Source organism: Lotus japonicus, chromosome 3, assembly GCF_012489685.1.
Source record: "Lotus japonicus ecotype B-129 chromosome 3, LjGifu_v1.2".
NCBI classification, from domain to species: Eukaryota; Viridiplantae; Streptophyta; class Magnoliopsida; order Fabales; family Fabaceae; genus Lotus; species Lotus japonicus.
Genome location: NC_080043.1, coordinates 91,846,132 through 91,869,052, shown reverse-complemented (window position 1 = coordinate 91,869,052; position 22,921 = coordinate 91,846,132). Strand labels below are relative to the sequence as shown.

Below are 22,921 nucleotides of genomic sequence, written 5' to 3'. Positions count from 1 at the left end.
TGTGTCTTAATGTTCACGTCTTATAGAGTAATATCTTTACTTTTCATAGAAGCACAAAGATGGTGGCAATTAGCGAGGTACCCACAAGGGTATGCGTCTCTATCATGCCACTATAAGTAACTTTGACATTATGTAATGACATTTTGTTTGATTTGTTCAACATAATACAAATAGCATCATCATGCCACTATATGTAACTTTTTTTTTTAACTTTGACATTATGTAATGGTATTTTGTTTGATTTGTTCAACAAAATACAAATAGCTTTGGTTTCATTCTCAACTTAATGTATGTTTGAATAGCATATTGTAATGTAATGGACTTTCACTATAGTAGTTCCAAGTTGTTTGAAACTCTTTCTATAATTAAAACTAAAATCAATTATGGAGAAGTTGATCTATGCATGTCATGATTATGAGTAGCCTGATTAAATTAGTTCCTGAGTGAAAGTGTTGAGTATTAACAAGTTTGACCCTAAAGATCGAAATATTTTTGCGATCTCTACCTATTTAAAAATATCGATCAAGTCAATTCATGTGATTACACAACTAGAGACTGCGATATATATTTTCTTCTTTTACGAACGAACTTGTCAGCATCGAACACGAATGAACAGTGACTAATTTCATGATTCATGTCATTAAAGCTTCATAGAAGAACGTCATAATCAGATTTTTAATAACCCTCTCTCTTCTTCCCTTGTCGAAAAGATTCCAATGAGGGTCCCCACTACCAGTGCGATTTGCATTACAGAGTAACAGTTTCCGCGCCAAACGAAAAAGGAAGAAGAAGAAGAACTGGTTAAGCAACCACCAACTACTTCTACTTTTTCCTCTTTCACACTCTCTTCCTCGCATTGCTCATCGCACACGATACGACATTCACACTCCGTCGTTTTCGCAGTCGCGCCCGGCGGCGATGGCGGTGGACGATCGCTTCACCGATTCAAACCCTAAGACCACGTGCGTGGTTCTAGGCGGCAATGGATTCGTCGGAAGATCGCTCGTCTTGAAGCTCTTGAAACTCGGTAACTGGATCGTCCGAGTCGCCGATTCCGCTTACTCTCTTCAACTCCACCATTCCGAGTCGCTACTCGCCGAAGCTCTTTCATCTTCTCGCGCCTCTTACTTCCACCTCGACCTTCGCGATAAACGCCAAATCGTCAAAGGTGTGTGCACTTTCAATCCGAATCGATTCAATTTTCTTTGAATTTTCTGTCAGTTACTAATTTAGTTAATGGCGGCGTCGAAATGCTGTTGTGCAGTTCTTGAAGGTTCTTCTGTTGTCTTTTACATGGATGTTGCTGGCTACAATGCGAATGATTTCTACAGTTGCTACAAGCTTGTAGTTCAAGGTGAGTGCTGTGAATGGTGATGAATTGCTGTGGATTTTATGTTTGTTTTGTGTAATTTTTTTATATTTGATTTCAGGTGCAAAGAATGTCATTAGTGCTTGCCGCGAATGTAGAGTGAAACGCCTCGTATACAACAGTTCCGCGGATGTTGTGTTCGATGGCTTGCGCGATATACGTAATGGAGATGAATCATTGCCATATCCATGGAAAGTAGGTTTGGTGACAGAGCTTCTTGCTTCTTATGTTAGATTAGGTGTTTTTGGTTTACAAACAAATAAACGTGTTTATTTGGTGGATGTGAATTGTAGATTGACAACATGTTAAGTGACCTTAAGGCTCAAGCAGAAGCATTGATCTTGAGATCGAACGATATTGATGGCCTGTTGACATGCTCACTTCGTCCTAGTAATGTTTTTGGACCTGGTGACACAGAACTTGTGCCATATTTTCTGAATTTAGCAAGATATGGTTTCGCAAAGGTGGTTTACATTTTGTACCGGCTTTTTTTATTGGTTAATAGTTGTATATTGGTGGGATCTATTTGTCAAATTAGGAAAGAAATTGTATTAATACTAATGGCAATTGCCATATGTATGCTTCACGAACAATAACTTATCAATTCTTATAATAAGGTTGAAAATAAACTAGTCAGTTATGTTAAACACTTGAAAGTAGATTATTAGTTTGATCAATATCACCTTTTTCTAATTTCCACTCTCAGAAGGTCATGGCAAATGGACGTTGGGATAGATAAATGCAACATCTCGGCGTTCTTTGTTATGTGCCTATTTGTATATTGTTTTGTCCCTGAGTGAAATTGTATCTATGTTTTATAAACTTCTAGTGTAGCTAAAGATTTTAGGTTCTGAAGGAAGCACAATATAAGCTGGTCTCTGTCTTTTTTTCTTTCTAAAAGCTAAGATTTTGTACTTTTCCTGAAAAACCTTTTCTTCATACTAAATGAATGCTATGTCTATTGTTCTAGACTTTTTTCTGATATTTTGGAACTTCATTAAAATATGAAATGTGATTGGTATTTCTACTGAATTTTGGACTTGGACCTGTCTGATCTGAAACCCATTTCATATGTATGTTAGTAAACATAATTTCATCTGATTATAGTTGAGGAAGACACTTAAATTTTACAGCAATGGATTATTGATTAACTGTGATTATTAGATATGCTATAATTTTTTCCAGTTCTATTATGATGTGAATTCTAAGTTTTCTGTTAGTTTACATATATCATGCGACATACATTGTTGGAATTACTAACTGTCATTTTTTTTAGTAACAATTTCTCATTTCAGTTTATTATAGGAACTGGTGATAATCTTTCAGACTTCACATTTTCTGAGAATGTTGCTCATGCTCATATCTGTGCAGAAGAAGCCTTAAATTTCCAAACTGTTTCTGTGGCTGGAAAGGTGTCTATATTGAATATCAATGAGGTTTTATTGCCTGTTCTTATTTTATATTCATGTATAACAAAGTTTTTACTTCTTCATTGAAGGCATTCTTTATCACCAATCTTGAGCCTATGAAGTTCTCAGAATTTCTTTCACTTTTGTTGGAAGGTCTTGGATACAAAAGGTAAAAGTGAGCAACCTCCTTCTATGATGACATAATATTGTCTCCAGCTTTCCTGAAGTCTGCTTCTGTATGTTTGATAAGATCATGTGATATAGCACGTGGGATATTTGGAGGGTAAAGAAGTTTTATAAATTATATTTCCTCTGCTCATATCTTTTGAAAAACAAAGTCATGAAGCTCTTTCTTGTCAGTATAGGAGATGCCATAGCCCATAACATCTTGGCTCTCTTATTTATTTTTTGGAGGGTAAAGATGCTTTGTAAATTATGTTGCCTCCTTTAGCACACAAAGGAAAGTTACCTCGTAGTGTTTCATTTTGGTCTATCTTTCTCGGGTATAAGTAATTTTCTTTGGTATGTGTGCTCCTTTAGCTTTCTGCTTCAGTCATTGCTAGAGGCGACAAAATGCCATTTCTTGTTTTTCTTCATTGCTGGTTTATGACCTCTTATACTGTTAACCAAGGCAGAGAAATCCTTTAATTGCAGGCCATTCATCAAACTTCCAGCCAATTTAGTGCGATACATTCTCTCAGTTCTGAAGTCGAGATACTTCAGTTGTCCTTTATTAATTCATTTTTTTCAGTCAGCTTTACACACCCGTACTTTTAATTGCTCGGCAGCTCAGAAAAATATTGGATACTCACCGATAGTCTCCCTTGAGGTTTATGCTTCTTCTTTCTTTGAATTTGTTATGCGTTAAATATTTCGTATTCTTTTTATTTTCTATGCGAACTGTTAGTAAACACTGACTATGTGGGGTATACCTATGTGACTACTAAGAGGTAAAATGTGATCTAACATATGAAGACTCTTTTAAGCAATAAAAGGATGATGCCTTCACACTGTTCAGCCCTCATGCCTCCCCCCCAACCACAACCACACACTCACAGACACACTAGAGGTTTTCAGACTTATATCTATATATATATATATATATATATATTATATATTATGATGTTCCTTCTGTTAATCCAGGTACTTTAAGATATTAGTTGAAGATGGATTCATTTAATTTACCAATTACTAGAATTTGTTTTGAAGGTATTAATCAAGTGGTCTATAAATGTTGGACACTGTATAAATGATCAACCAGTACCAATCACTTTCTTTTCATTTATATGTTACTTCTAAATAGGGTTAAATATTCTATTCGCAAGTGTTATGGTACAGAAATCTTAACTCTTAATATTTGCTTTTATGTTCTCTGACAGGAAGGGATCACATTAACCATGGAATCATTCTCTCATTTAGCCAGAGATTCATCTTATTCAAGATGTTGCAGTTCCACTGAACAGTCAAAAGCAGAAAAGCTACTTGGTGGTGGAAAAGGTTGGAACACAATGTTTTATCTTGCATTACATTGTTCTTATATACACCAATCATGTTTTTCTCTCTTAAGTTAATTAAAGCAAAACAACTTTTGATGCAAATTGGATAACTTGGAGCACATTCATAGGTATACCTCATAGCATGGATGGGTGATTCATCTTGTTTGAGTAGTTAACTATAAACCTGCAAATTAAGTTGGTCCTGACACAAGTATAAGTACATCACCAGCAACTGTAAATACCTTGCTTGTTGGCTTGCTGAGATATTTGCGTTTACTTTTCTTTAAGGGCATGCTTAGGTCAGTTGTAAAAATTTGGGATGGAAGCTTCTTTGCATGTGTACGCTACAAAGATAATTGTTGCTGTGCTGAAAGAGAAATGCAACTCATTTGCACCCCATATATTTTTTTTTTTTTGCCTCTCCTCCTTTAGTATGAAAGTGGACTGAATGATTTTTCACCCATGTTCTTCTACCCTTGACCACACACCGGGGACTGTCAATTAAAACCTTTTTCCATCTCACTCCGCTGTCACTATCCTCCCTACTTTCCGTCCTCCCTGCTAAGCATACCCTCGAATAGCATCAGTGGTGAATTTTTCTTCTGTTGCTGTTGTTCTATCCATGCCTAGGCACAGCTACTACTGCTTGATGAGCATGTGGATTTATTTTATCACTTCCAAAACACTTTAGTAGAATACATATTACATGATCAAATTGAATGTTTCGTGGTGCGTATGTTAACTTGTCTGAATCTCAGTGTTATAATAACATTTTTTCAAGCCAAATAATGTTAAGCTTTATTGTCACAGTGGCTGACATTTTGTTGTGGAGAGACGAGAAGACATCCTTCATTCATTTCCTTGCACTGGTGTTGTTGTTTTATTGGTTTTTCCTTTCCGGAAGTACTTTTATATCATCTGCCGCGACTCTTTTGCTGCTTGTTACCTTACTTCTCTACGGACATGGCTTTCTACCATCAAAGTTGTAAGTGCATGCTTGTATAGACTGAGACCTTATCTTTCTTCTATCTTTTTAACAAATCAAGAAACTCTGTCTTCTCTGGCACAATTTTTAAAATGAAATCCAGTTGCTCTGGTCGTTGGTCTTCTGTTTTAATTTATGTGGGTTGCATTTTTGCCACGATAAGATTTGGCCCTAGTCATGGCTTATTTATTTAATTAAAATTATTTTAAGAGTATGTCGCATGATCTGTATCTTAGCTATAAGGCTAGTAGGCTACTCATATGTCACCAGAAATCAGTGCTAAGTACAGGAATTATTTCTACAAGTACTGAACATTTGAAAATTGTTTTTTGATGATTTTGGGTCAAGTAACTTGTACCTTCATAGGTCACTGAAAGAAACTGCTCTTCAGGCTCTAACTGTATGACACTTCGTGACAGATTTGGTTTCCCGATACAGAGGATGTCCATGTCTAATTTTGAGATCTCTGATACGGTAGTGAAAGATATAGTTGAAACTACTGTACATCTATGGAACAAGGGTTTTCAAAACATAAAAGAACTGGCCCAAGGTGACGGTTGGTCTACATTCTTGAAGGTAAAAGATGTGGCTAATTTTCCTTTTGAATGAAAAATCCTTTCCTGTCTTGTTCTGATTAAATTATTATGAAGCCTTTTTGTAGTGATTGTTGTAAGCAATATCTATTTATTGAGCATGTATGTACTCACTCTATTTGATGTCAGGATCTTTTGTTTGGTTTTGGAAAAGTTAATTTTAAGTTTCTATCTTCCAATTAGCCTGCGGTTCACCAGTTTCCTTCTTACATACTTAGCTTCCTTTGAGTAAAAAAAAAAAAGAGAGAGAGAGAGAATAGAAGGATAGGAAATGAAGATAATAGAAAAATTATAAAAAAAAACTGATTATATCTTCTATTGTTTGAATAAATAGAAAAACAGAAAGAAGATAATGAGCATTTTAAGTGGAATTAATATTTGTGTTCAATGGCTAATATCTTTTAATATAACCATGTATACATGAGTAAATTTTTCGTTTGAACAAAATTTCACCTTCTCCAATTTTCCGCTGATGGGGGGAGGGGGTAGTCATGTGGATTCTATCATGTTTTTGTTCTCAACTCTCAATCAAATGAGAAAAAATAATATAATCGTCTCACTTTCTCTCGCTACTCAACTTCATTTCTTCCTTTTTTTTCTCAAAACAAAGGAAGGCTTAGGGAACCAGGTTAGAAAGCAGTATGATTTATGCACGCATGAAATTTTACTATGATATAGAGATTCTAGAATTCTATTGCTTCATGTGGCATTTTTAACCAATGCAGGTTGCAGTTATTCTTTACCTTCTGAAGATGATTGTGTCAGAGTTATTGACAACATTGATAGGCATAGGTATGGAATTGTTGTTTGCAGTAGCAGAACTTTATTGGTTTGCATGCTTTCATTGTTACCCAGCTTGATTTCTTATGTAGGTCTGGTCTCCGCATTCATGGCATTTTTTGTTTATGAGCAATATGAACCAGAAATTGATGGATTAGTAGATATCTTGTTAACTGGTTTGAAGGAGTTCACAATATACTTGATGAGAATTTTACCTGTTTCGGTATCGCGGCTTCTGCATTATCATGACAACTCTCAACGTTACAAAGGACCAGGATATGCAAAAGAGCTGAGATAGCAAGTAAAAGTTTCAGCTCTGCAAGCAACATTAGGCTATGTACTACTCACTGACTCAGTTGTGTCCCTATGAAAAAGGGGGAGATATAGTCACATTTGAAAGTGCCCTCTCTTAACTAGTAAGTTAGGCTGAAGTTGTCGTTATTGGACATTATTGTGGTACTCTGTTTTAACGGGTGAATATTAAGAAATAGATTGACATCAATAATTGTGCAAAAGGAAAATGCAGTTCATGTTAAATGGATTCTCTCTATCTTTATTTTCATAAGTATTTACGAACATCAACAGTAGCTGCTTGAACAAATGAACGTGCCTATATGCATATTGATGTTTGGGTTAAATATGTTTTTCGTCCCTAAACTTTGGCCGGATTCCGGTTTTCGTCCCTCGCCGGCGTAACTTCCGGATTACGCCCCCAGACTATGGCCGGTGTTTAGTATTCGTCCCTGCCGGAGGGATTGCGTTGACTGCCGCTGCCACATGTCACTTAAAGCCCATGTGGCATTTCCACGTCAATTAACGAAGCTGATGTGGAAAAAAATTATTTCCAAATAAAATTAATGAAAAAAACCCTAATTATCTCCTAATCTAAGATCCAAGCAATAAAGAAACCCATTCACATTTTTTTTTGTTCACCTCCTTAATCTGAAACTCATTCTTCTGAGGAAGATCAAAGAAAACCTAGCACCTTCGTCAGTTTGAAGCTTTTTCTCACTTGTGACCTCGTTTTCTCAGAGCATCAGAGCCGTGCACGACTAACATCCCCAGCACACCACCGTTTCTCATCTCTTCCACTGGAATCCCCAGCACCATCAAAACCCACACCTCCGCGGTGGTCGCTCGGCGCAGGGGGTTGTTGGAAGACCGGATCTGCTCCCCGCGTTCTTCTTTTCCCGATTTCTCTATATCACTCCAGGCCCACAAGCAAGAGGAACTCTAGACCGGATCTGGGTTGGGGTTTTGGGATATTTTGGGGTTTATTGGTGGTTGGCGGTGGTGGAAAAGGGGGAAGGGATTGGCGCTTGGTTTTATCCTGTTGGATTCTGAGTTTGTTGAATTTGTTGTTGTGATTTGACTTGGGTTTATCCCCTCTTCTCTTTCTCTTTGACTCTTCATACAAGCTGTCATGTTGTTGGAGGTGGCTGATCGTTGCAAAGGCAAGGAATTTTCATCTTTCTCTTTCTGTGCGTTGTTGTTGATCTATGGAGAGGGATTGCATTTATCAGTAGTAAGTTTTATGGGTACTGAAGGGAACACTGCTGCTAGATAAAAAGAGGGATTGCATTTATCAGTAGTTTTGGAGTTCTAATCTCTTTTTGTTTGGATTTTTGGGTTAGGGATTGGGTTAATTTCTGGGTTTGGAAACAGGGAAAACACTTGAAGAAGAAAAAGATGAAGATGAGGAAGTTTTTTGGAAAGTTTTCTGGGTTAATCTTTGATGAAGATGAAGATGATTAAAAGATTTTTTTTTGAATTTGATGATAAAAAGTTAGAAAAAAAAAACAAAAAGTTAGGAGATAATTAGGGTTTTTTTTTAAATTTGTTAATTTTTTTTTCAATAAATTTATTAGGATACTATTTTCCACATCAGCTTCGTTAATTGACGTGGCAATGCCACATGGGCTTTAAGTGACATGTGGCAGCGGCAGTCAACGCAATCCCTCCGGCAGGGACGAATACCAAACACCGGCCATAGTCTGGGGGCGTAATCCGGAAGTTACGCCGGCGAGGGACGAAAACCGAAATCCGGCCAAAGTTTAGGGACGAAAAACATATTTAACCCTTGATGTTTCAGTATTGACAGAGCCGCTTATTGAGGTTGGAGTAGTGAAAATTTGACTTTCAATTTTAAAATATGAATGCTTAGTTGCTTCCCTCGTCTTGTAAATGACCCTTATATTTTCTCTATACAACGCCAATAAATGTACGTTTCCATAATTGATGTCGATTCTGAACTTCATGATTTGTATCATCTTTCCCTTAAAAAATACAACCTTAACTGATGAACTCAGTTGAAGTATTAGGTATACTTGTATACTGTTCTAACCGGGTCTACAAGAACAGACTGCATCGACTGAATTCATTATTAGAAATTATAGGTTTCGTGGTATATAATGATAAAAAATCAGAGCAATGAAATGATAGGATGAACAGTGCATATGAACAGTGATGAAAATGTCTGGCTTCAAATATTTAGAGTACTAAGGTATTTTAGTTCACGGATTAACAAGATTAACATAGGTAGGACTCGGAATGTTTTAGATGGCGAAATGCTTTTCTTTAAAAATGTCTTATTTCGTAATAAGATCGTGACAATTCAACAAGATTATATTAAAAGAGAAGTTTGTGCCAGATTTTATAAGAACTGGAAAATATTTGTTAGGGAAACTCCAAAGAGTTTGCAGCTTCTCACACAGGCTTGTTAAAATCAGAAGCACTCCAATCCAAAGCATTGTACACATTTTCGTGTTTTAGTGTGAAAACTATTGGCATTTTTCTGAACAAAAAGTATGTTTTACCTACATCTGGAGAAATCAAATGCTCCCTTACATGATTAACCATTTACAAGGTTAAATACTAAACTCATCTTAATTTATACTTCTTTTGAAGCAGAGACAATGATAGCTATATAACCAATGCAACATAAACCAAGGGAAACTTGAATCTTATAGAAAGCCACTTCCTCCCCTTCACATGTCTGCTGATCTATCTGCTGTAGCAAATCATCCTGAGAATAACTTTAAAGTCACATTTAAACTTCCCTTTTTGGCCTGTTGCGAGTACGCGGAAGGGCAGGTTCTTGTTGTAAAGGTTCTTGTAAAGAAGTTTTCATATCATCATCATCAATATCATCTTCATCATCAATGTCTTCTTCAGCTTCCATGAGAGCTTCATTCATTGCCATCTGGTATTGGTAAAATATGTCAGGAAAATCAGGGGAAGACCAATTTCCTAAGCTAAAACCAAAATCTCCTCACAACAAGAATTATCTCCAATTCAGCAAACAAAGATAACTGGCAAATATAACTAAAAGGGATTAGTTAAGAGTCCATAACCCCACATACACAATTGTATTTGAAGCTTGAAATTTGGAAGTAGAGACACAAGAAGTAGATCTGAGATACTTTATTGGGCTGGTAAATATAATTGCATATCATACGTGACTCAAGTGCTTCTGTTCAGATGCATATAAATGTAGTTACTATGTAGATAATAGATTCCTCAAGATGTTATAAAATTACACACATTGATGGCATAGTTAAACGAATCTCGCTTCATCACAAGCACAAGGAAGTACTAATTACCTTCCCAAGTTATACTGAAAAAAATTATCAACCATCTTCTAGAGTCAAGACTCCAGAGATTTGTTTTTAAGGTGTGAAGATTTTATGCTAAATTTAGAACATATCCAGAATCTGGAAAAACTCATACACTGAAATGAAAGTTGACATGGGTAAAATCGCATGGATCATGTTGGCTATTCAAGTGTCAATTAGCATGTTTGGATCAGCTTTTTTCCATTGGAATCAATTCTGAAGCCCGAAACCTACTCACAGAAACTTCTCCGCATAATTGATTTTGGCTTCAGAATCAACTGTAGAAAGGGTTTCCAAACATGCACTAAGTCAAGATTGTCTAAAGAGTTCTATTACTTGAGTGTTGGACCATTAACGAAAAATTAACACAAACAAGCTGAAACTGAGCCTGTAGTCTCAATCTCTTTCAATTTGACAAAACAACATTCTAACAAAAACAACTCAAAAAGCAAACTTTAGTTCCAACTTTACTCAGTGAATGCAATTGTGTAAAACCCAGATGAGGAATTTCATCAAACACGTGCAAGACGCGGCACAAAGTTCCGAAATTCCTACAACCAACACAAAGAATCAAATTACCGAGCAGAACCCATTATTTACCTCCTCAAGAAAATCTTGGTCGAGCTTGTAACCGATTCGGAGGGAGGTGAAGACAGTTATGGCGAGGAGAGATAGAGGAAGCGTGAATGCGAAGATAAAGTTGCTGGTGCTGGGGCCTGCACGAGTGACCACCGCCGCGCCCCTTGGTTCCCGGTGGCCGGCGTGTTGAATTACCGGCGAGCTGCGTAATTGTGGGACCCTCACGGAAGGGAGTGTGAAGCTGGGAGAGAGTGGATTGGAGAAGAGGAATGACGTCGCCATGGTTATGGCACTTGTGTAGAAGATGAGCTGGTCCACTTTTTTGTTCTTATTTTGTGTTACTGCTGTTTTAAATTTGATTTTAATTATTTTAATTTTGAGTTAAATATTTTTTTTTTGTCAATTGCTCAGAACTAAATTCACATTGAAATGAATCATTAACTTGCGAATCCTGACGGGCGCAATTTATCTTTCTGATGTATCAAAAACATAATTAAATTTCACATTGAAATGAATCCTTAACTTCTATGTATTAATGTGATGAGCTTCTTTTTTTTGTTGGTTACAAAAAAGGGAAAACTAAGGCAATAGAGGGCCTAAAGCACACGAAACACCCGGACTAAGATCCTTCACCAACAAATCATGGCACTCACCAAAGGGTGAATCAAACCAATGACTACCAGGGGGTTCAGAGCAACCTTGGTAAGATAGTCAACTAGAGAGTTGGACTCTCGATTGGAAAACTAGAACACAGGAGCTCCATGAACATCTTGGAGTCGCAAAATCTCTTGGGCAATGTGTTGATATTGTTGGGAGCTGGTTTCTCGATTGCATAGCAGATCAAGCACCTCCATAGAGTCACTCTCGAGGTCCGTAGTCGTACGCACAACCAACAACTCTATGAGAAAGACGTTCAGAGTGGCTTGCACTCTCATATTGCAGTCAAACCCCTACACCCAGGAGCCTACTAAGTCGCGAATGACCCCTCCACAACTAGCCATTCGATTAAAGTTGACGGCACCGTCGACATTTACCTTCACAGGTGGCAGTGGTGGCGATGAAGGTGGTTGTGGTGGTGACAGTGAGTTGTGATGATAATGAAGTTACAAGTTATTGAAACTAAAAACCATAATCACAAAGTCATATTTTGTGGTTTTGAAAAATGAACTAAAACCGTTTTGAGAATCAATAAAAACTCACTACAGCTCAATTTTTGCCGCATTTTATTTTCAAATTTACATTTAAAAACAAAAAATTCACAACCACCCCGAACGAGGCCTTATCAACCACCCAAATGTCATTTTAGGTTTTCAACCCTATTCAGTTTTCTGTTGGGTTTCAATTTTTTCAATTTTAATCGCATTGGATTGGTTATGAAAACAAAAACAAAAAAACCGAAAAAGTATATATATAACATATTGGGATTAATTTTTAACCTAACCTCCTCTTTATTCAGTTTCTCACTGCAACAAAATATTTCTAGGGTTTCTTCCGCTCCCAAAACCAAAACCATTCTTCCCTCCAACCTTCTTCGCACGCAGGGGAACTCGTCGATCACTCCTCTTTCGATCGCAATGCCGCCTCCGGCGAAATCAACCCCGAGGCCGCCTTCTCAGGAAGGCGGTGAAGACTCGTCGGTGTCGCCGTCGAACAACCTCTGGGTGGGGAATCTGGCGCCGGACGTGACCGACTCCGATCTGATGGATCTCTTCGCGCAGTACGGCGCCCTCGATAGCGTCACCTGTTATACTTCTCGCAGCTACGCCTTCGTCTTCTTCAAGCGCGTCGATGATGCCAAAGCCGCCAAAAACGCCCTTCAAGGCTTCTCCCTCCGCGGCGTTTCATTGAAGATTGAATTTGCATTTCCGGTTCGTTTTCCCCATTCATTCTTGTATTCTTTCCATCAACACCTTAATAATATTACCAAATTGCTCGACATGCATGTGTTCATTGCTCAATTCGAATCCCTAGATTTTGCGATTTTCGTGTTTTGTTTTATTAGCGGAGAAATCTCGAAAACTCGTCGTTTGTGCAATTGGCTAGTGCGAATGGTCTTACGTTGAGCCAAATCACGTTAGGTCGAATGGATTAGTTGTGATTATTGATTTTGATTATGAATAATTCATAATCTGCGAGAACGTTTACGAATTTGTGTTGGATTTGATTTGAAATCGGTAAAATAGTTGATTAGATTGTGAAATATGCAGAAATTAATCTCAGGGATTTAGTAAGAAGCAGTAGGTTTCGATTTTGAAACTAATTGTTCACGATTGGAGTAGAAGTGATTCTGGAATAAGAAATGATTCTACAAAATTGTGTTTGATTGGTTTGACAAGAACTTCGTATGTGAAAAACTACAAACATTAGCTATGATCTGGAAATGTAGAGGGACATACGTATTGCGAAACATCACCTTAAACGTTAGAGCGATCTCCGATCAAACGACTGAATGGATGTGAACCCTGAAACAACTGGAACCGCTGCACCGACGGAGAACCGTGCATTGGTTTCCTCTCTTGCCCCAATTAGATTTCTAGAAGAACCTCTGTGAATGCGCAAATTTAAGTTTAGATATTTTAGAGAAAAGTGTGTAGTCTTGTAATAATTGGTTGTCTTTTACATAGTAGCTTTCGCGAATTCAACATTTTTAGAAACTTCTGCATCTAACTTTTCATGTATGAACTTAATAAGGTTTTTCTGGTTAAGTTAATAATGAGAAGTCTGTATCAGTTTAAAACTTCCCACTAAAGAGAAGCTAAACCAAATTGGATCTATAAGAAAGTGTTTTTTAAGGTCTGAATTTGGACTTCATTAGATGTAGATTGTATTGTGAACATAGTCTGGACATGGGAACTGGGAAGAATACCTTAAGTATAAGAAAGTGCAGTACATAATTTCGACTTAGAGATTTGAGGCATGGTCTAAATTGCGTGGCACCCACCTCATCATTACAGTTGGTTTAAATTCTGAGTTTGAACAATTTACGTGATTTTCAGTACCTCATTCTGGTGAGAGGTGATGTGTGCACCATGTTTTGTACGAATCATTATTTGAGAAGAAAGCGTTTGTTACTGAAAACCTGAACCTGTGACAGCCAACAAACAGGCAAACCGCCCCTTTATATAGTTACTCCTACTTTTGAAACAAATCGTAGTAACTTGAATGAAAATAAATTCTGAACAGTTCATAATCGTGTGTACTCATATATAGTCCAAAATTCAAATAGTAACCTGGCATTTAATTGTAAATGGATGTCATTATTTTTTTAAAATCCTTTTGCTTAAATCAAAAGGTTCTACCGTTCTACTAATTTGAAGGAGGAAAGCCTTCTCTTTGTTTGGGAATTGATTGAGGGGCTGGAAACAAAATATATAGAAGTACAAATTCCTAAGAGTCTTAGAATCTTACAAAGAATAGGCAGTGCAAATGTATAGGGTGATGTGGGGAAGATGACCTGTAACTTTTGCGGTGCTAGAAAAAGGAAAAGTAAGAATGGTTTAGCTTCTACAAGTATTAGATGGTAGCCTTTATCAACTTAAGAAAATTTCAAGACACTTAAACTTAAGTCTACCTAATGCTTTGAACTTTGAAACGAAGAAGTAATTTTATTTATTTACCCCACTTCTAATATTCTACCATCTTTGATGTAATTGAATCATGTCTATTTTTCTCTTTTCGCCTTTTTTTAGAGGTGGAGGGGTATGTCATGGGGGTAATGAGATTATAAGGTTCTTACTTATGAACATGGTCTCAACTTTTTCATAGACTTCGATGTTGTTGTTGTTGTTGTTGTTGTTATATTTGTGTCAGTGCCTAGTGTTTATTTGAATGTCCTTGCTTCTAAGTCTGTAAGCTGTGCCACCTAGCCTTTTATTGTAGTTTTTGGGTAGCATTTGGGAGATATTCAGTGTTGTCAAATAGTGGTTATTGCAGCGCTAAGCTCTATAGCGTAGCGCCCTGAGGGCTCACCGCTATCCGTTATTTTCTGCTCTTAGAGGTTTGACATAGAGGTTTTTTTGCTTTCCGCTATGTTTCTCGATCCGTGATTAACAGCACTAGACTTATTACAATATGTGGTATCAGCAAAACATGGCTACAAAAAGAAAGCCAAGAAAGTTTGTTATTTGGACATTTGCATGATGGTTCACTATTCGTTGTCCACTTGATTGCACACGCTAATTAAGGTGAACTGTCTTCTAGCCAGAATGAGGGACAGTGTAATGAAAAGCTTCTATGACCGTGGTGACTTTTGCCCATGTTGCCTTGATCGGACAGTTGTGGCATTCTATACTAAATGATACATGAGAAACGGGAAAAACCAAGGAGGCTGCAGCTTCATTCTACTTTAGCTGCTGTTCAACTCTACCGTGGTGCCCGTAATTTGTGTCACAAGTGAGCCGTAGGGATTTCAGTCCTATACCACAACATGTAGCTTTAAGAGAAAACAATTTCTGTAACAATTGTTATATTCATTATTTATCTTCGGAGAAGGTGACATGATTTTGTTTTCATTTTTCTGAATTCAAAGGAGGGATTGTTCAAAGTGTGAAGGGGTAGTGCCTCTGAATAGGTTGAAGTAAAAAATACGATTTGCTTCTAGTAGTAGCAAAATGTTTTGATCATAATGTGTTTGTTTCTCTTACAAATAGTTTAGATGCTAAGTCATGTATTCTTCTAGTGTATGTTTAAATCATCCAAAAATGCTATTTTCAGGCAAAGCCATGTAAGCAGCTTTGGGTTGGTGGCATTAGCCCAGCTGTTACAAGGGAAGACTTGGAAGCTGAATTTCATAAATTTGGTAAACTTGAGGACTTCAAGTTCTTCAGAGACCGTAACACAGCATGTGTTGAATTTTTCAATTTGGATGATGCAACTCAGGCAATGAAAATCATGAATGGGAAACGAATAGGCGGGGAGCAAATTCGTGTTGACTTCCTCCGGTCGAATTCTACAAAAAGGGTAAGTTTATTTTCAGAATGTTGGTTTTGTTTCTTGTTCTTCTACCTCCTATTCTTTAGTTACCTATTATATACTGCACCCATTTTGATGGCTCATTGTAGCATCTATAAATTAATTTTTTTGAGGTTAGTGGGGAATGGTTCTCTTAAAATGAGGCAATCTGAGGAAATCTGTAACAGTATTTTTTTCCATTAATAAAAAATCCATATTCGTATTTGAGTAAAAAACTTTCTGTAAAGCTTTTTCATTTAAAAATGGACTTCTGTTGCTTTTATTTAAAGGTCTATCTGATTGGTCTCCATAGTGTTTCGGATGTGACTTGTGAGCTATATTAGCTTTGTTCTAATTAACTTTGCGTTATTGTTGTCTGGAAATTGATGGATTTGGATATTTCCTTTTCATGTAGTTTTTGCTCCAAGCATGTTATTCTGATACAGGTAATGTTTGCTTTGCTGATTATTGTAGGACCAATTGCCTGATTATGGTCAGTTTCAAGGAAAAAGCATGGGGCCTACTGATTCCTATTCTGGACAGAAAAGACCACTGGTGAGAGTCCTGTGCAATGTGCATCTAATCGCTAGTGTGTTGCATTATGCCTACTTATCTGTTTGTCCTTGGCCTGTTGGATGTAGTATATTGGCATTAGGAACTAAATACATTGTTAAGACTAGCATGCTCCTGCCTTTATTAGTTTTACTTATATAAGTCCTTGTTCCTGTCTCAACAGCATTCACCGCCATTAATGGGAAGGAAGGGCGATCATATACCGAGTAATATTTTGTGGATTGGTTATCCCCCTGCTGTTCAGATTGACGAGCAAATGCTTCATAATGCAATGATCTTGTTTGGTGAAATTGAGAGGATCAGGAGCTTTCCTTCAAAGAACCATGCATTGGTTGAATTTAGAAGCGTCGATGAAGCTCGGCGTGCAAAAGAGGGCCTTCAAGGGCGCCTTTTTAATGATCCTCGAATTACAATTACGTATTCGAGCAGTGACCCGGTACCTGGCAAAGATTACCCTACCTTTTATCCTGGAAGTAATGGGCCAAGACCTGACATGTTCTTGAATGAGCATCCGTTTCAACCTTTTCAAATGGATTTAATTGGTCATAATCGTCCAATGGTTCCAAATAGTTTTCCTGGCCAGTTGCCACACAGTGGTATTGTTGGCCCTAACATACCAATGCGTCCTTTTGGTGCTCAAGGTGGTCTTGATTCTGGTGTTTCAGGCCCCGAGTTTAATGATATTAGCTCTCTCCACCAATTTCAGGATGGTAGCTCCATGAGTAAGATAGGACCAAACTGGAAAAGGCCATCTCCTCCAGCACAAGGGATTCTTCCTTCTCCTACACCGGGTGTTAGGCTTCCTACAAGATCAGCCTCTGGTGCATGGGATGTACTGGACATAAATCATATTCCAAGAGATCCTAAACGGTCTAGGATAGATGGTACTCCTTTAAGGAATATAGATGATCGTGGGTTTGCTCTAGAACAACAATATGGGAACAATCCAGTTATTGATGGAGGTGGTTCTGATCCCTATATGAACATGCAAGGAAAGAGTCACATTGGTCCAGTGAGTACAAGGATCACAGCTGGAGTACATGGTTCTGGCCAGCCTGATATTGATCACATATGGCGCGGAGTTCTTGCAAAAGGAGGAACTCCTGTTTGTCGTGCTAGATGTGTGCCTGTTGGGAAAGGGATTGGGGCTGAGCTGTAAGTTTAATTTTATCTTTTCTTAATGTTCCAATTGAATTTTGCAAATATGGGAGAGGATTATTCCTTGGATTAAGTTTCTCTATCAATTCCTTCTGCATTTACCCCTCTGCTAACAGGGCATGTGTAGCATATATTCTTTTTTGTACTGTTTGTGCTGAATACTAGCTTTTCAATTATATCTTCGTCTTTGTTCTCCCAGTGTTCATAGGGAAACATGCTGTTTACTGTTCCTTATATTCTGTTTCTAAAAAAGCAGTTCTTAAATTTTGCATTTTTTCAGTAATATTTTTGGTGAAGAGCTAACCAACTCTCTTTTAAATTTTTCTCAAGTACAAACAAACAGGCCCTTAGTTTAACTGAGGATGTTTTCTCTTTCCTAGAAAGTTTTGTTGTCTGCCATACCTGTTTAAATTTCTACCTGTCTCCAGGGTTTTGTCCTCATGTTGTGATTAAATTTTGTTTTGTTCTTTCACTGCAGTCCTGATGTTGTTGATTGCTCAGCTAGGACAGGATTGGATATACTTTCAAAGCACTATGCTGATGCAATTGGTTTCGAAATTGTTTTCTTTCTACCTGATAGTGAAGAGGATTTTGCTTCATACACTGAATTCCTTCGCTACCTTAAAGCCAAAAATCGTGCTGGTGTTGCCAAGTTTGCCGATAACAACACCTTATTCTTGGTACCTCCTTCTGATTTTCTTACAGATATTTTGAAAGTCACTGGGCCTGAACGTCTATATGGTGTGGTTCTTAAGTTTCCATCATTGCCAAATAGCACACCCATGCAAGAATCATCGCATTTGCCAATACCGTCAACTCAGTATATGCAGCAGATTCCTCCTTCGCAGGCTGAATATGGTATGATTCCTTCAAAGGAGGAACGGTTTTTGCAAGCGGATTACAACAGGTCGCTGCATGACGACTCTAAGCTTTTTGCTAAACCAATAGCTACAGGTGGGCCCCCTCCTGTTCAGTCTATGCCTTCAGAATATGCTCCTAATACTACTGTTTCTGGGTCCCAAGCTGCAGTTGGATTAACACCTGAGCTTATTGCAACTTTAGCTTCGTTTCTTCCTGCAAATGCACAATCATCTGCCCCTGATGGTGCAAATCCAGCAGGAGGCTCCTTGAATGTGAAGCCTCCATTTCCTCCTTCGGCACCTAATGATGGAAACCAATCTCATTTGTGGAAACAGGATCATCAAATTGCAGATCAATCCATTTATCCTCCTCCACAGTTCAGGAGTATGTATAACTTTAACAATGGTCATTATCAGTCTTATCCACCAGCACCGGCTCCTGGTCACCCTGCTCAACTGGTCTCTGGCAGTTCTCATATACAAGACTCTGCTGTCGGCATGCAGCAGCCAGGTGCTGTTTCATCAACATACATGTCTAATTTTGCGACACCTAGTCATAATGGACAGTCAGCTGTATCCTCCCATGTCAATCAGCAGTATCAGGTCGACGCCTCCCCCAGTACTCAGAGAGGCTTTGGAGTGGCGCAGGGAACTGATGCCTCTGTTTTATACAATTCTCAGGCTTTCCAGCAACCTAATAGCAATTCTCAGGCTTTCCAGCCACCTAATAATTCTATGTCCTATTCTAATCAAGTTAACAGTGCTAATCCTTCACAGCAACCAACTGGCATTCCATATGCAGTGGGTCAAATAAACTCGGATGCACCCAATCAGCAACTTCCTGTCTTTGGAGCTGGTCAAGGTACTTCAGAAGTGGAGGCTGATAAGAACCAGAGATATCAGTCAACACTGCAGTTTGCTGCCAATCTTCTCTTGCAAATACAGCAGCAGCAGCAAACCCAAGGAGGAAATGGACCTGGAGTTCAACAGTGAGAAGCGTTTTCAGTAAGTAATCATCCCATAACTCTTCCTTTTGAATAGATAAAATATTTTTTAATAATATCCCTGCTATTCACTGATCTAGTTGATTTTTTATTTACTTTTTGCTTTATACATACAGCGATTCTTACCATATTTTATTCTTTTCCCAAATTCTTTATGTCATAGATTTAAAACTATATTCCATGTGACTTTCTGGCACCTTAGTTGCAAATGTTAGTGTAGAGGATCTGTGGGCTGAGTCTGAAATCTCAAAACCGTACAGTCATATACATGGAAAGGATGAAACTCTGAAGTATATGAACTTGCAGCGACAAATTAGACAAATTAAACAACAAATGTGTTTGTTAGGAACTCTTGTGGTCCGAAGTGTTGTGAGGAGAATCTTAGAATTTGTTACTTGGTTTGTATCTTTTGTAATAGTTCTCCGCATTTAATATTTCCAAGTACTGTCCTCGGTAAAACACTAAAACTGTTACATCAACTGACTGAGTTTTAGATAGCAAAACATAAGTACATAGTTTGTACTAGGAGAAGTGCTAACAACACTCACTTAGACACTCTTTCTAACTCGCTTTTATTGGTTAAAAACTATGTAGGTCCCACCAAATTGGGAGTGAGGCCCATATAATTTAGGCAGTTGATTTTAGTGTCATCATCTCCTTACTTTTAATACCATCCCTTTTTCCCTTTTCCAAAAATACCCCTTATATATCACTGTCTCTTTAACTTTTTCCCGCATTTTAACTTGCGGTAATTATATATCTTCCGCTTTTAAGATTGCGGTAATTATATATCTCCCGCACTTAAGACTGCGGTTATTATATATCTTCCGCACTTTTATGTTTTGCTATGTTTCTTTTGTTTTCCACACTGAAAAAATGGAGACTGTGCTTCTGTGTTACAAGAACAAAGCATGTTGCATTTCTAAGTCTTGCCATATTTTGCAAAAACCTGTTGAATTCCAATCTAATCAAGAAGCACATCAGTTCCTGGATCTCCTTTTTGACTCTCACACTCGGTGCAGTAAAAAAGAAGGAAGAAGCCATGGCTACCGCAAATATCAAAGTGAGGAGTGTAAAAAATAATTTCCATGATTTTAAAATCCACACTTCAAAAGGCGGTAACAAAAAGAATGTCGTGAGTTAGTTTGTGGAACACAAAAATATGCCAGGGTATTTTTGGAAATGGGATGGCATGAAAATGGATGGGGGTGGTATTCAAATCAACACCCTATTATTTAGTGGAAAGAGAGAGTGATGGAAAGAATGTTAAAGTGATCAAGCAATAAAAGAGAGATGGAAAAGAAGTGTTCAAGTGAGTGTTGTTTAGTATTGGTTAAAATTTATGTAGGTCCAACCAAATTGGTAGTAGGGACCCATATAACTTAGTGGAAGACCAAAAAGTGATGGAAAGAGTGTTAAAGTGAGTGTTGTTTGAGTGCTAACAACACTCACTTTGACTTTCTCTTTTCAACCCTATATGGTATTCCTTTAGGAGTGTTTTGGGTTATGGTTCAAATTGAGTGCAGTAATTACTTCTGCTTCATTTGTGCTTTTTAACTATTTTTTTAATTGTATTCATTGAATGTTTTATGCTTTAAATTCCATTGCATGCTGTATTTGTTTTGTATCTGATTATTCTGATGTATGTCATTATTTCTGTTATTGACTTATTTCTGTCCCGTACCTTCTGAGTTGTTTGAATGAGTTCATAGATAACTAGACATCTTTAGTCTTGATTTTGCTATACTGCACTTGCATGATGATAACTATTGCTTTTAAGTTTTGTATCTTGTTATTGTTTTTTAACTTTAGGCTGTGATCTCTCTTCTGTTTTTTTAAACCCCTTGGTAGGTAGGTAGTCATTAGGCTTAGAAATACAACCACCCTCTATAACTTATTTTGCCGTGAGGTGTAATTTCCACTATGTAAGGATCTTCAATGTGCCTCTAAAGATTATGTGGTACTTGCTGGATTGAATTTGTAAATTTAAAGTTTACTACTTCTCTATCTAAGCATAAATCATGGATTGATTGGGACTGAACCAAAAATTTTGGCACCTTTGAATTGCCACTTATTTTTCTATATTTCCTTCGTTATTATCACTCCAATATTAAGAAATCCAGAGAAATTACAAATTCTACTTAGGGGTATGAAGTGATGTAATAATATGAAGATTAATGACCTCAAGATACTTATTAAAAAACAAACTTGGCGCTTTAAAGTTTTTGCGATATGAGGTTCAAGGAGGGACCAGACCCACTTTGTTGATCTAATGTAGACAATTTTATCTTAAATTCTTTGCAAGAGGTTGATTTTACTGCTCGAACCTATGACCGCAAAGTCACAAGGCAACATTCTTACCGTTGCGCCGAAGCTCGCCTCAAACTCTAAGATATTAATACCCACTAAAATATACGGCTGTACATTTAGTTCTAATCAGTGTAGCAACTTGGTTTAGAGATAGATTTTTAAGATCACATGCTACATAGTTTGCTTGTTTTCTCATAATAATCCTCCACTTTATTTAATGAAGAAACTATTGAATTTTTTATGTTTTCAACATGTTAGATGGATTTGGTTTTTCATTTAATGATTTCTCTATAAAGTAATAGAAAATTGTTAAGAGGATATGGCAGTCCTCCTATAGATAAATCCTATAACTTAAATCAGATTATCTAGTAATAAATACTGCATTCAATCTAAGAACTTTAATGTTTAGCTTCCTTAATGAATCAGCTATAACGTTTCATTTTATATAAATATAAGTCTTGGACGCCATTTTTTATGGTAACTAGGTATTTGGCCTTCAAAAAGGAATTATTATTTTAGAGTTGTTAATGTACGTGCAAATTGAGTAATGACCATAAAAAATACGTGTGCAATTCTGATATTGCTAACTGTTATTTACAGGTCTGCGAAGTTCTGATATGTGAATCGTGTCGTTCGTTTTCTACTCATTTTGTGGAAATGCGAGATGCAAATTTTCATGAGACGATCCGAATTCGGAGAGTTGCATACATGCGCGCTTGGTGACGATGAGTGTTCCACAATCGTTTCTATCTAGTGAATATTTTTCGAGTCTTTTCACCAACTTACCATCCTCCCTTTTCATGCCTCTGATCTGATGTCTACAAGCTACCGAGGCTTTGGATCGATTTTTTATTGGTGTTTCTGTTCAATCAATGTACATAACTATTTCAATCTCGTTTTAATGGGAATTGGAGTTTTGTTTTTCTAGCTACTTGTATTGTAAACGACTAATTGCTAGCCAAACGTTGTGTTTTTAGTTGATTTTTCATCCCGTGTTACTTATATGCAGACTTGTTTAAATGGGATAAAAGACAGTAATGTGTATTCAAAATCAATTTTCGAAGTGAAAAAGTGATAATATATTGATTTAGGAAAGGTGAAGTAGAAGAAATGGAACAATATGTTTCACTCTGCTTCGGGTGCTTTTCAAAATGTTCTCTGGGTGGGGAAACAATAGGCTGTTCAAGCCATCCCTTTGCATCTTTATACCATCTCCCTTTCTGAAAATAGCATCGTTGATT

At 37.3% G+C, this 22,921-nt stretch overlaps 3 protein-coding genes across 4 annotated transcripts; 2 read left to right on the top strand and 1 right to left on the bottom strand.

The window, feature by feature from the left end:
• Positions 1 to 674: 674 nt before the first annotated feature.
• On the top strand, positions 675 to 7,169 carry LOC130747383 (3beta-hydroxysteroid-dehydrogenase/decarboxylase). The gene is made up of 12 exons (XM_057600320.1): positions 675 to 1,168; positions 1,265 to 1,354; positions 1,431 to 1,564; positions 1,663 to 1,833; positions 2,665 to 2,781; positions 2,868 to 2,947; positions 3,433 to 3,607; positions 4,158 to 4,275; positions 5,085 to 5,259; positions 5,679 to 5,835; positions 6,578 to 6,644; positions 6,725 to 7,169. Exons 1-12 carry the CDS (start codon positions 919 to 921, stop codon positions 6,928 to 6,930), a joined length of 1,740 nt encoding a protein of 579 aa, XP_057456303.1. The 5' UTR covers positions 675 to 918; the 3' UTR covers positions 6,931 to 7,169.
• A 2,229-nt stretch (positions 7,170 to 9,398) lies between these two features.
• On the bottom strand, positions 9,399 to 11,157 carry LOC130747386 (uncharacterized). Its single transcript, XM_057600322.1, has 2 exons — positions 10,847 to 11,157; positions 9,399 to 9,834 (listed from the first exon to the last, which is right to left on the bottom strand). Exons 1-2 carry the CDS (start codon positions 11,105 to 11,107, stop codon positions 9,682 to 9,684), a joined length of 414 nt encoding a protein of 137 aa, XP_057456305.1. The 5' UTR covers positions 11,108 to 11,157; the 3' UTR covers positions 9,399 to 9,681.
• A 1,100-nt stretch (positions 11,158 to 12,257) lies between these two features.
• On the top strand, positions 12,258 to 22,682 carry LOC130747382 (flowering time control protein FPA). 2 transcript variants are annotated; one of them, XM_057600318.1, is made up of 6 exons: positions 12,258 to 12,693; positions 15,539 to 15,784; positions 16,250 to 16,330; positions 16,512 to 17,503; positions 17,985 to 19,371; positions 22,281 to 22,682. In XM_057600318.1, the coding sequence occupies exons 1-5, from the start codon at positions 12,400 to 12,402 to the stop codon at positions 19,357 to 19,359; spliced, it is 2,988 nt and encodes a 995-aa protein (XP_057456301.1). In that variant the 5' UTR covers positions 12,258 to 12,399; the 3' UTR covers positions 19,360 to 19,371; positions 22,281 to 22,682. The 2 variants fall into 2 exon arrangements, with proteins under 2 accessions (XP_057456301.1, XP_057456302.1); XM_057600319.1 differs by lacking the exon at positions 22,281 to 22,682 and adding an exon at positions 19,534 to 21,366.
• Positions 22,683 to 22,921: the final 239 nt, after the last annotated feature.

Bases quoted from the DNA above. Each gene is read 5' to 3' on its own strand.
- LOC130747383 (XM_057600320.1), top strand. From the start codon at position 919: ATGGCGGTGGACGATCGCTTCACCGATTCAAACCCTAAGACCACGTGC. The intron at 1,834-2,664 runs GTGGTTTACATT...TTCTCATTTCAG, and splicing joins CAAGATATGGTTTCGCAAAG to TTTATTATAGGAACTGGTGA. The intron at 5,836-6,577 runs GTAAAAGATGTG...TAACCAATGCAG, and splicing joins GTTGGTCTACATTCTTGAAG to GTTGCAGTTATTCTTTACCT.
- LOC130747386 (XM_057600322.1), bottom strand. From the start codon at position 11,107: ATGGCGACGTCATTCCTCTTCTCCAATCCACTCTCTCCCAGCTTCACA. The intron at 9,835-10,846 runs GTAAATAATGGG...TACCAATACCAG, and splicing joins ACCAAGATTTTCTTGAGGAG to ATGGCAATGAATGAAGCTCT.
- LOC130747382 (XM_057600318.1), top strand. From the start codon at position 12,400: ATGCCGCCTCCGGCGAAATCAACCCCGAGGCCGCCTTCTCAGGAAGGC. The intron at 12,694-15,538 runs GTTCGTTTTCCC...TGCTATTTTCAG, and splicing joins AGATTGAATTTGCATTTCCG to GCAAAGCCATGTAAGCAGCT. The intron at 15,785-16,249 runs GTAAGTTTATTT...TGATTATTGTAG, and splicing joins GGTCGAATTCTACAAAAAGG to GACCAATTGCCTGATTATGG.